This window comes from Poecilia reticulata, chromosome 20 (assembly GCF_904066995.2).
Source record: "Poecilia reticulata chromosome 20, P_reticulata-male-v2, whole genome shotgun sequence".
Taxonomy (NCBI): domain Eukaryota; kingdom Metazoa; phylum Chordata; class Actinopteri; order Cyprinodontiformes; family Poeciliidae; genus Poecilia; species Poecilia reticulata.
This window is the reverse complement of record NC_088849.1, coordinates 20,828-33,036: the sequence shown is the minus strand read 5'-3', so window position 1 is coordinate 33,036 and position 12,209 is coordinate 20,828. Positions and strand designations below refer to the sequence as shown.

Below are 12,209 nucleotides of genomic sequence, written 5' to 3'. Positions count from 1 at the left end.
CTCAAATATGTATCTATGAAAAGTAATATCAGAAAAACTGATAATTTTAAGTTGTCTCTTAATCTTTTTCCAGAGCTTTTTAACGTTCCCATTTCTAACAATTGGTTGCTAAACATTTTGTCATTTTAGGATCTTCTTCGCAGGGACATACTGTACTACAAGGGGCGCATGAATATGGATTTAATGGAGGTGACAGATTTGGAAGATGGCAAGGAAAAAGATTTTAATATTACCGTAAAGAATGCACTAAAGCTTTGGGCAAGGAGTGGCAATGAAGTCCACCTCCTGTGTACCAAAAAACCAGAACAGAAACAACGTTGGCTTCGAGCTTTTGCTGATGAGAGGAAGCAGGTCCATAATGATCGTGAAACAGGTTTGATAGTTTATGTCAATGCTTATGTTGTCTAAGAAATTTGAAATTGGAGGTCCATGTATAAAATTAAAAGTAATGTGGAATTGTGAAGTTGAAGGAAAATTGAAAAAACACAGCTCTGTCAGATGTTCAAACCTTGGAATATTGCTGTAGAACTTAACCCTGCTTTAAACTTTCACAGAATGTTCTCCCTGAAAACTGCTGAGTTTCTTGATGCTGGATGTTCTCTAACAAACTTCTGAGAAACAGAACAGGTGCATTTCTACTGAGACAAAGTTTTTTTAAATCAGGCATCGTTTTCCTTGTACTTCACTATTCTCATTATTGTCACTATTGAGTTAAATGCATTTATTATAGAATTATTAGACACTTTTTATCCATGTTTTAAGTGTCTGCTGTAAAAAGTGATGACCAGTTGTCAGGGGATTGTTATGGGGCGATTCTGTCAGATTGATCTAATATGATTAAAAATACCACAATAAAACAATGTGTGAAACTATTTTTCATGGATAATTAGAATGTAGACGGCTGTGAGAAATATGTTCTTCAGCATGGAAACATTTTTTCTTACAGGAACCTTTTTTTTCTTTTAAGGCTTCTCTCTTACTGAAGTCCAGAAGAAACAAGCTATGCTGAATGCCTTCAAAAGCCACCCAGCTGGGAAATCTAAAGGTATGCATTTAGGAGTTTTAACACACTACTAATTTTCATTTGATTTCACTGGTTAGGTGCCCCCCAGAGGGTATGAATATTCGAACTACAACTGGATAGATTGTGTTAGTACCCTGCCAGCATGCCTAGGTGGGCCCCATATGGGGGAAAGGTGGGCAGACATATGGGTTCTAACTTATGTTTCCACTCCCCTTTTGAGGCCAAACAGTTATGATCAGACCAGTCCTCCTACCAATATGTAACACAGCTGTAGCAGGTATAAGTTGCTCCTCATTTCTCATGTACAATTCAGTTGTCATGGTGTGTAGATATGGAGCTAAAACTGTCTCATAATTCACAAATGCACAGACTAAGATTCACAAATGCACAGGACATTTGCACAGGATGACATTCACACTTACAGCTCCCTCTGGCCTGTGAGTTGCGCTGTGTGAATTTTGAGACTCCCCTGACGTCTCAAAATTCACAGTATTTTTTTTAAATAAATGGTCTATCTGATTGGGTGATCAGCAACCAATCAGATAGCTTCCTTGATTCAGCCAGTCATATGAACAGAGCCCCACAGTAACTTATTTTTCAGCCAATCACATTAACCCATTCCAACAGCGCTGTAGCTTTGACAAAGCACCGACAGTTTAGTCCTCAGCTTGGCTTCTGGCAGCGACAGAGGAGCGGTAAGTGAAATATCTAATGTGTTAGCTATTTATCTCCATGTTATCGTTATTAATGTCAATCGATTTAATTGTGCAACTATCATCACAAGTTAGCAATCTTCAGCACACCTAACTCCTATATTAGCGCATCAGCAGAGCTCTGAGTAAGCTATGCTACCGAGCTATGTGAGCACTGCTAATAGCATCAGACTGACATCTTTCTACATAGCTGAAAAGGCTTTGTATATTATGAATTCTTATAAAGCCCTGATACTTAAATGATAAATTATCATAGCAGTGTAATAATTCACTTACGTCACGCTTAGGGTAGTTTGTGGATGGACCAAAATGCAGACAAGAGCAGGGAGCATGGATTATGTTGAATGTTTTAGGAATAAAACTAATAGCTTATAAAAGTCACTGGGAATGCATGGAGCCAGAGCAAACATGGACAAAGCAGGATTAGACGAGATTTTACTGGAGGAACCAGCAAGTAGTGTGAGCAGGAGAAGGGTTTAAATAATGCGAGTGTCCTAGAACAAAAGACCTGGGGTGATTAGCAAGACGATTGCAGACATGAGGGGAGAGAGTAGAAGACAGAATGAGGAGAAAGATGAAGAGAAAGTGGCACGGGGGTGAGGAGAGATCACCAAGGGGACTAGGAAATGAATGCAACAGTAAAACAAAACTTAACATAGGAAACATAATTCAAGTAGAATAACTAAGGATAACTAGACACAATAAAAAAGGACTGAACAAAAAAACAGAAGGTAAGGTAAAAACTTTATTAATCCCATAGGGAAATTAAGATTGTCTCTTGCTCACACATTAATTCACAGCCACACAGCATTAAGAAAAATTGTACACAATATACACGCATTAAAAGTGGTCTAGTAAAGGAATTTAAATACAATAAATACATTAAAAATGCTAATTACTCCATCTCCCTTCCTTAACCCTCCCAGAAATTGCAGCATTGTAAAACCTAATGGCCCGTGGGACAAAGGAGTTTTTAAACTTCTCAGTTGAACATCCCAGTGAGAGAAACCTGTGACTGCAGGAGCTCCTCTGATTGGAGAAAACAGTATGCAGGTCTTGTGTTCTCCAGGACTAAGCTGAGTTTAGACAGTGTCCTCTGTTCCACCACTGTCTCCACAGACTCCAGGCTCACACCGACCAGAGCCAGCTCTGTGGATGAGGCGGTTCAATCTCTGTATGTCCCTCTTCCTTGTTCTGCCCCCTCAACAACAGCATCAAATATAACAGTAGACACAATAGACTTATAAAACATGTACAGGAGCTTAGAGCACACATTGAAGGAGGCCAGTCTCCTCAAGAAGTACATTCTACTCTGTGCTTTCTTGTACACATTGTCTATATTGGAGAACCAGTTCAACTTATTGTCCAGTTGTAGGGCCAAGTATTTGTATGTGCTGACCACCTCTACCTCAATGCCATCAATGAATAAGACTGATCTAGCCAAAATAATAATAATAATAATTAAAACTAATGAGCACAACCCTAACGGAAGTATAATTAAGTAATCAAAACACCAAAACAACCCAAGAGCCTAACATCCAGTTGTCAATGTTCAAATGAGGGAGTCTGCTTTCTCTAAATCATTGCAAATTGGATAACACTTGAATTGTTTTTATCTAAGGTTAATTGAGAAGGTGAAATTAACTGTTTATTATGAATTGTTTGGTATATATCTATATCTATATATTTATATACATGAGTGACATGTGGTGAGGTTCACAGCTGGTGAGGCACCAACTTAATTATTTACAAATCTAGACCCCCTGCATGTTATTGTTTACATTAGGAAATTTCATGCATGCATACAATGCTGGAGGACAAAAAGACAATTCTTTAACATGTGATGCTTAGCCGTGCCGCCGCTGCAGAATAATTCAGTTATCTCAATCAAACTTAGACATGTAGATATTATTAATTTCGTGCCAGAGGTGTGACCAAGTCACTGTGTTGCAAGTCTCAAGTCAGGAACCTTTAATTTCCAAGTCATTTCGAGTCGTTTTTATTTTTATTTTTTTATATAATTAGCAATTATACATAAAAATCAAATAATGGACCATTTGTTCTTTTTAAAATCTGTATTTATCTCAAATGATAGAACATGTGCAGCTGAACACAAAGTATAAAAAACATTTTTAAATTGGACCTCTTTATTTCGCAATTCTGTTAAACTTGATATTCAATAAAAAAAAGTTTTAAAAAAATTAAATAAGTATATATGAAGTTATCACAAGTAAACTCAGGAGGTCTGGTGCTTTTATTTTTCTGCTTTTATTTCTAAGTATGTTAGTTTCATTCCTCCGTAAATATGGGCCAGTTATTCTAAACACAACATTTGGGACAGTCACTGTATTTGGTCTGTTTTAACAAATAAACCACATGAAAAAATCAAAATCATTGCAAATAATGTGAAGTGGTTTTGAATTTGGATGTGATGGTAAAATAAATATCTATCAGGCCCAGTGGGTTAAATCTACAGCCAATTTCACATCTCAATATTGATAAAAACATGTTGTCAGAATCACTAAACACAACATAATGAGCTCATTATTTTATGTCTTACTCAGTTAACTATCCCACTTAGTGTTATATTCAGGGTCAGTGAGATTGTACAATTTTTATTTTTACAGAAATTTTTGAAAGATGGCCAAAAAAAGGGATTTTGTATTTGTTTTTCCAGCAAAGCTACTTGGAAATGGGTTCTGTGGACATGTGACAGTCAGTCAGTGCATTAAGTCAAAAACAGTTGACTTAATGCACTGACTGCAGTAAACAATATATTGTCAAGATAATTTCCCAACGTAGATGTCTTCAAATACACCAACCATCCTTAGATGCTACTGGACCGGCTCATCATCATGATGGACAGAGAGACTCTGTTCCCTGAGTTCAGGTTCAGAATCTGCTTTCTGTTCCGGAGCCCCGCTCACCATCCACCGGCTTCCTGAGCTAATAACACGGTGCACATTATTAGTGGAGTCATTTGAAGGACCGGATTTATGGTAAACCATCACCAATTTATTCCGGAGTACACATGCTAACACGAAGTTAGCTAAAGTCAACTATCTTACAGCAAAAGAAAAGGGCCACCTACCGTCTTTGTGAAGCTTCAAATGCCGGACAAAGTTGGACGTCGTGGCATCTCCATCCGATATTCTCTTCTTACATGTTTTACAAGTTGCAGTTCGTTTTTTATTCGAAAGTTCATAACCTACTTAGCCAAAAGAAATTACTCGCGGAAGCATATTCGAGCCGTTATTTCGTCTTTCATTCCCTGAGCTCTGCAGCGTCGCCGCATTTTTTTAAATGTCCAAATCCTGTTAATTTGATTGGTTGAGCTGCAGCTACGCACACATACATACATAATGAGAGGAAAAACAGAGGGACGGTCTGCGCATATTGATACAGAATGAGTGAAATTAATTAATGACGCCACTTTATAAATAATGTGTTTTAAATTTTAAGACTGAGTAAAAAATATCAAGTCTTTTCAAGTCAAATCGAGTCAAGTCCCAAGTCAATGGCATGAAAGTCAAAGTCAAGTCCGAGTCTTTAAGCATTTTTTCAAGTCAAGTCTCAAGTCGTGATTTTAACGACTCGAGTCCAAGTCATGTGACTCGAGTCCCCACCTCTGTTTCGTGCTGTGCTTAACAGCAAAGGGAGAACCCGTTAAAGTACAACTCAAAACCACGTCTTTCTCGCTCTCTGTATCAGCACAGCTACTGTATGGCTAGATCGCTGTTACTGTCTCTTACTTTGCTGTTGTGGAGTCACAATGTCTGGGTTCATGAGCGCCTCCTCCCATGAGGCAGGAGAACTGCCTGCCTCACCTCGAATCTGTTCTGTGCTGTTTCTGATCGCTCCTCAGCACATGAAACACGTTACACACACAGTTAGTGACAATAAAAACACAGTACATTAAATACATAAGCTAAATTATGGAAAATCAGTTCATACATTAAATGTTTTTAACCATTTTATTGGCGACGTACAGACAGGAGGAGCATGCTCTCAGAGTGGCAGCCAGTGCAGTTGGCGAGAGGTTGGGCAGTCCCAGGTGAGGCTCAGCTTGCTGCTGCCTCACCAGCTTCGCTTCCAAGCATTTGAATGGGAAAATGCGAAAATTCACCGATTTTGAAGAAAAAAAACATCAGATTTGGTTAAATTAAATGGAAAATAGGTACTTTATAGTACAAACCACAGGGTGAAAATATCTTTATAAATGATTTTATTATTATTGGTGCCTGCCATGCGTGCAGTGCATAGGGAGAGTAGTGGCTGACTCTGCCTCCATGCATTGCATGGCAGGCACCTAATGTTCTACACCCAATAGAATATCTATTTATTTATTTTTCTTCCATTACCATTAATGCGGCTCGTACCGCTGCGTGCACCCCCACAAAAGTGGTATCAAAACGTTCAGCTTGATCCCGAGAAGGGAACTATTACTTTTAGTGTGATTATGAATTGAAATGACATAAATTGATAAAAATGAGCAAAAATCGAGGCTGAGTGTCTCACAGAATCAGTAATCTTTCTCTCTGAAACACACACACAGCACAGTGGATTTCTGACTCCAAAACTCTTTTTAACTCCCCCTCACAGACACAAATATCGCCCTATTGGTCTAAAAGTCGGTCATGACATAGATACACATGCCTGCTCCCGTAAAATGTTTTCAAAACTTTGCTAGGGCTTATGGTTTTTTGTCAGGGTCCTTGAGACCAAAGCTGGGTGTCTCACAAGTATAGAATCTCTGTCTCCAGCAGACACAGAGAGTCAGCCCAGGTGCATATAATTAATTACCATAGCAACAGGTCCCAGCCAGAGGCAGTGAGTAGTCTCACAGTCGCAGAGAGAGGTCTCAATGCATTGTGGGAAGAATACATATTTCCTGTGACTATTCATATTTTGTTTAGATAAAATTATTATTTCTCTGAATTTGAGTGTGAATTAAAATCCTTAGTATGAAGGCTGACAAATTTCGAGAAATAAACAATTACCGACTGTCTTTATTTATTTTTTTATATTTTGGACCGTGAGTGAGAACCACATGTGCGAAGGTTATAGTCGTCAGTCTCGGACTAAATTGATGCTGGGTTCAGCCATTTTACTGTTGCAGTGAATCAGATCAGCCATAGAAATATGGTGATGATCTGGGAAGAGCTTCAGTCATTGGACATTGGTGATGAACCAAATAAATCTTATTAATAGTGTGTGTGTATGTTTCCTATCCATTTCAGGTGAAAAGAGCAGTCCAGTTGTGCAAACTATAGCTAAAATGTTTGGTTTAAGCTGACAGGCACACTTTGGCAGGCCCTGTAACATTTCTGCAGGAATTTTCTAGTTAAATATTATTTTTCCATGATGACAGGTGTCGCCCCTGACCGCATGTCACTGATATATATATATATATATATGATTTCCTTTCAGCAGTGACCAGGCCATACTGCGACTTCCTCCTGCGTCAGAAACATCCATCCTTACCCACTGCTCTCCCCCAGCAGCAGGTCTTCATGTTGGCCCAGCCCAAGCGCAAAACCACCTTCTGGCATAACATTGGGAGACTGACACCTTTCAAGAAATAAAAATCAAACCAGAAAGGAGAAGCAAAGTTGTGAGAAAGAAGAGCTTGTGCCTCCATAGAGCCTTTTTAATTGTTCCGCTTTTCTTTCCAATGTATAACCCTAACCCTGGAGGGATTTGTGGACTTGTATAGATAAAGTGGACTATAATAAAGGTGAGACCATCTTTTGAAAGCACTTTATTGGTTGGATAACAATCAGACATGACAAGGTCTCCTCATTACCCTTGAGTTAAACAGTGACAATAAATTCTTGCCTAATGTACTTATGCTCCTTAAGACAAAAACTGACTGGTATTAATTCTATTGTACTGCTGCAACTTGTTGTGGGTCTTCTTGCTAAACTGCCTCTGTGAAAATGTTGCTTGGCAACAAAACTGTGTTTATTTCCACTGCTCTGGGCTTTTATTTTATAATTTAACAAAAATTTCAAACTTTTCATTGTGTGGTAGAATTTCATATTCATGCTTATTCTGTCTGCTTTAAAAAAATAAGGGAAATTAGCTGGAGAATAAAATTCCTTGTGTTTTCTCTTTGCTAATGTATAGGGTCTCTTTTACATGCTTTAAATATTCTGTGGACTGTTGTGTGTTGTTTTGGATTTGAATTTTCTCTCCTGATGTGCTAATATTCTAATCTTTCCCAAAGAAGATTAGAGTACTTCAGTCTAAGGTCAAATACCCAGCATAACCAAAAACACCAGCAACACATTCCAGCAGTCTGATCCTTGACCTCTCCACATCACTGAAAGTAAACCATCTATTCTATTTTTATTTCACTTTATATTTTACAGTGTGATCTGACATGCATAAATATAGCCAAACAATACAAGCTCAATAATAAAATCCTTATTATATTTCGGGGTGTGGTGCAAGGTGGCAATAATAGTAGGAGTTGGTCCAAAAAGCTGACATACAATTTCTTCAAACGAGTGACAGGAACAGTTACAGGTGCCACCCTCCACTTCTCGCGGGTAGATTATCATGAGACATCGCCGACTGTTAGATTAAGCACAGAAAATCTAACGTTCGGTCAGAAATTATGTCCTGCACAAATACCTCTTACTAGTGAGCGAGTGAATGTTGAAGAGACCGAAGTTGATGGTTTTATTGTGATTGACAACAAAGTTAGCTGACCGAGCCAGGCGGGCAAACACACTGTACTCAACGCCGTGTTCCTCAGTAGACAACGAATATTACAGCAGGTATATTTAATGGAGTTAGGTCTTTCACAGCAAAAGATCCGGCGAGAGCCTCGATGGGTGTATTTTGGATGGTGCAGGTGGAAAATATGAGCTGATGGTAGTAACCCATGCATATGTAAGCAGATCTTAAAAAGCTCTGTGGCAGAGTACTGGAACAGTGCTGTCATGGTGATGGACCAAAAACGGCACAATCCAGGGTAATATAAACCTCACATAGCAGCTCCAAATAGTGGCCGGAGACAAGGCATGGGCTAAAACTAAGCGAAGGATAGATGTAGTTTACTGAAAAAGAGGGCTGAATTAACAATCAGTACATAGATAACAAAAGCAAAGTCAACAAAAACAATAAAATGAATAAAAGACCTTAAAAACAAGTCAGGGAGCAGCATCTGCAACAACACAGCAGCATTCACTGTCACTGGAAGTGCAGTGGTGTGAAATTCAATTTGATATTTTACTTAATCACAGTTGCAATCGAGAGGCTCATATGACTTTATCGCAGCAAAATAAGTGCAAAAGAGAGAATTTTAGGGTTTTCAACTTCGTATTCTATGTTCCACCTTATTTACTGTCTAAACCAGTGTTTCTCAATTCCTGTCCTCAGGCCCCCCTGCCCTGCATGTTTTAGGTTTTTTCCTTTTGCCACACACTTGGATTTAATATTTTGGTGATTAACAGGTATTAAGAGAATAAAATCATTAACTTCGGGCTCGTTGTATTCTCTTGTGCTCCCAGATTCAATGATTCCATGCGTGGAAACAAAAGCCACACAGAGATGACAGCGTCACAATAATCAGCATTTATTCAAGACAGATTCAGACTATCACCAGAAAAGCTCATCACACAACATCAGAAACCTCAAAGCACAAAAACACATGAATTTACCTGAGAAAAGGAAACGACAGACAGCAAAGACGTCTTTGGAGAATTGCAAGCGCAAATCTGATTTGTTACTCTGTGTGTAAAGTTTTATCTTCTTGTATTTAATTTATTGAAATAAGGTGAATCTTTGCTCATCCAACCAGGACCCGTCTCTGACCCTCTCTAAAGCTATTTGCTCCCCTTGTCTAAGCAGAGCTTCTCCAAACTCCTGCTGGTTTATGGCCTCCACAGATCAGTGTGAAAAGCTGGAACTTCCTACTGATTGTTTTCCAGACAGACAAACAGCAGATCAGAGATCTTGGCAAACAATCTGCTTTAACTACAGTAAGATAAAGATCAATAGGCTAAAATAAGTTATAATTTTAAAACTATAATTAGGCTATTTCAATCAAGTCATGTTAAATTTTAAAACTAGCTTATTTTAAATATATTTTCTTAACACAGGCTTCCGCAGTACTTGATGGTCATGCAATCATTTGAATCAGCTGTTCTGGAATAGAGGCACATGTAAAACATGCAGAGCAGGAGGTCAGTGAGGACTGGAATTGAGAAGCACTGGTCTAAACACAGAATGATGAAGATGAATATCATTCTGGTGATGTTCATCTTCTAGTGGTTTGAAACTAGAATCCAGAGCTGTGAAACTTCAGGTTCTCAATTTTTGGATCTTTTGCCGAGATAAAGCCGTTTTGGCCCTTTCATGAAACACAACATTTAGACTTGGTTGTAGCTGCAAACCACTAGAACAGGCACATGCAGAGGGGGGTCGGAGGGGTCTTGAGCCCCTGCCCCTTTTATCCTTTACGGCCTAGTGCCCTTTTTGATTTTTTTTTTTTATCAAGTTTTATTTTTTTTAAAGTTGTGTGTCAGGAAGCCTGTTTGTGCCCCTCAACAATAATATTTAGCTAAATATAATAATTTTGCAAAATTAGTGTGGCTGCTGCCCTCAGTCTAATGATGGCCCGGTCTAATAATGAGGATTTTCAGTTTCTCTGCTTCAGTGTTGTTCAGACACCGGGTCCAAGGTGAGGAGGAGGGGGACGAATCTGTATTCTCTAACTATCAAAGTATGGACAATAATTTTTTTTGACAACATACAGTTTGTACATAAAAATATAGATCTGATGTTGAAGTTAGAAAATCCGTTTATATTTATTTTTTGTCCTCGCAATAAGAAGAAATATGAAAAATGGTCAAAGACCATCTGCACAATACAAAGGCTATACTGCTTCCAGCCCCCGAAACAGAAGCAAACACTGTACGTTCAACCCCATAGGTGAGTGTGTGCCTAGCTTGGCAATCCAAAGCAAGGCTGCCTTTGTTCTCTGGCCCCTGGTCCAGTTCAGATTGTGTTCCAGGACCCTCGCCGAGCCCCAGCCGTGCTGGATGTAATGCGAGCTCAGCAAGGCGTAGGCCTTCCTCACCATCCTCCGGGACACATCTTACTCATGCAAAACCAGTCGGGCCAGCATTGTATTTGCCGTATGACCCACAAATCTGGTTCTGCAAACCGGGCAACTAATTAAATAAACACAATTTTGTGTTAGTGGGCCCCCGCCAGGTGGGATTAAATAAACTTTGTTGGTACAATGATTCAGCAGCCATTTTTGGTGTCTGAAGCATTGCCCCTGCCCAGTTGCACTCGGCTCCATCTGGGATCTGATTTTGACATGAATGTGATGGTTGATAGGTAATTTCCTAGAACCTACATAAAAGAACCACAGACAACGTATATGAATCTTAAAGCTTTTGCAAAAGAGAAGACTCTATCAACTGCTCCTCTGAGCCGTTCACAGAGCGTTCTGAAGATCTTTGGGTAGAGCTTGTCTTTTATTATCAAACTTCAAAGAAGGAGGATAGGTAAGATAGACAGCAGAGGAAAAACAGCAAAGGTCGTACAACATTTACCTAAACAACTAACAACCCAGTTCCAGATGCGACATCTGACCTACGGTCTGAGCCCGGTTCAAATCTCGGTCAAACTGTTTCACATGAAGATGAACAGACAGTTGTGACCCCCAGGTTAGTTCATACACACACTATAAAAGAGAACACTTTAAACTGACTAACATTAGACTGAATATGAACTAAAGTAACAACAAAATGATAATGCCAAAAAATCTCTATCAATGGTCCCTCAGGTTTCTGTTTGGTCTGAAAGCAGGTATGACCCTCCTATCGGTCAGCCTTCCACTGAGAGACTAGAGTCCTACAAAATTCTTTCTCAAACCTTGGGCCAGATTGACGTTAGCAGGTGAGTAGGTGCTGATAAAAGGAAGTGTCATGGTTCCATCAGGCTGCTTGGATTCAGAAAAGGACCTCAAACATCTCCTTAAGAAGAATATAGGTCTGATACCCCCTGCTCGACAAAGCTGCGTACAGAACCCCAACTGCTTCATAAAAATCTGATTTTATGAAGCCATGCTATGTGTCCAGTATAAAAATCAGAGTTAAATCGAGTTAAATTGAGACTTCAGTGAGTATTTGTGCAGGATCATGTGCAAAGTCTCAAACAGAATTATTGAGGAACCCCCATCAACCTTTTATTATCAAAAGATGAATAAGGAATTGAAATTAGACTGATTTAAAGTTAATTAAACCTTTATTTCTAAAAGATCACCAGAATATGGTTTTAAACCAAGTTAAATCCACCTTTTATCTTCTCTTCTTTACTATTTCGGCTTTTAGTGATGCTAAAAGAAGGTATATGAGTAATCTGACCCCGGAAAAGAATTACCCAGTATTAGCTGCAATGGTTCAGCAGCAGCCTCACGTGTTCTCTGTGATTAAAATGGCAGCATGCAG

The 12,209-nt window shown here is 39.0% G+C and overlaps 1 protein-coding gene across 9 annotated transcripts in view; it reads left to right on the top strand.

Annotated features, from left to right (window-relative positions):
- The window catches only part of arhgef4 (Rho guanine nucleotide exchange factor (GEF) 4), an 87,543-nt gene extending 79,680 nt beyond the window's left edge, over positions 1-7,863 (top strand). For 5 of the 9 annotated variants that reach the window (XM_008438224.3, XM_008438226.3, XM_008438229.3 and 2 more), the window contains 3 exons: positions 130-373; positions 968-1,045; positions 7,168-7,863. In XM_008438224.3, the coding sequence (XP_008436446.1) occupies positions 130-373; positions 968-1,045; positions 7,168-7,322 (477 nt within the window). In that variant the 3' untranslated portion in view covers positions 7,323-7,863. Of the gene's footprint in view, positions 1-129; positions 374-554; positions 628-967; positions 1,046-7,167 lie in introns of those variants that run through there. The other 4 variants (XR_536409.3, XM_008438225.3, XR_014085250.1 and 1 more) reach the window with 4 other exon arrangements.
- Positions 7,864-12,209: the final 4,346 nt, after the last annotated feature.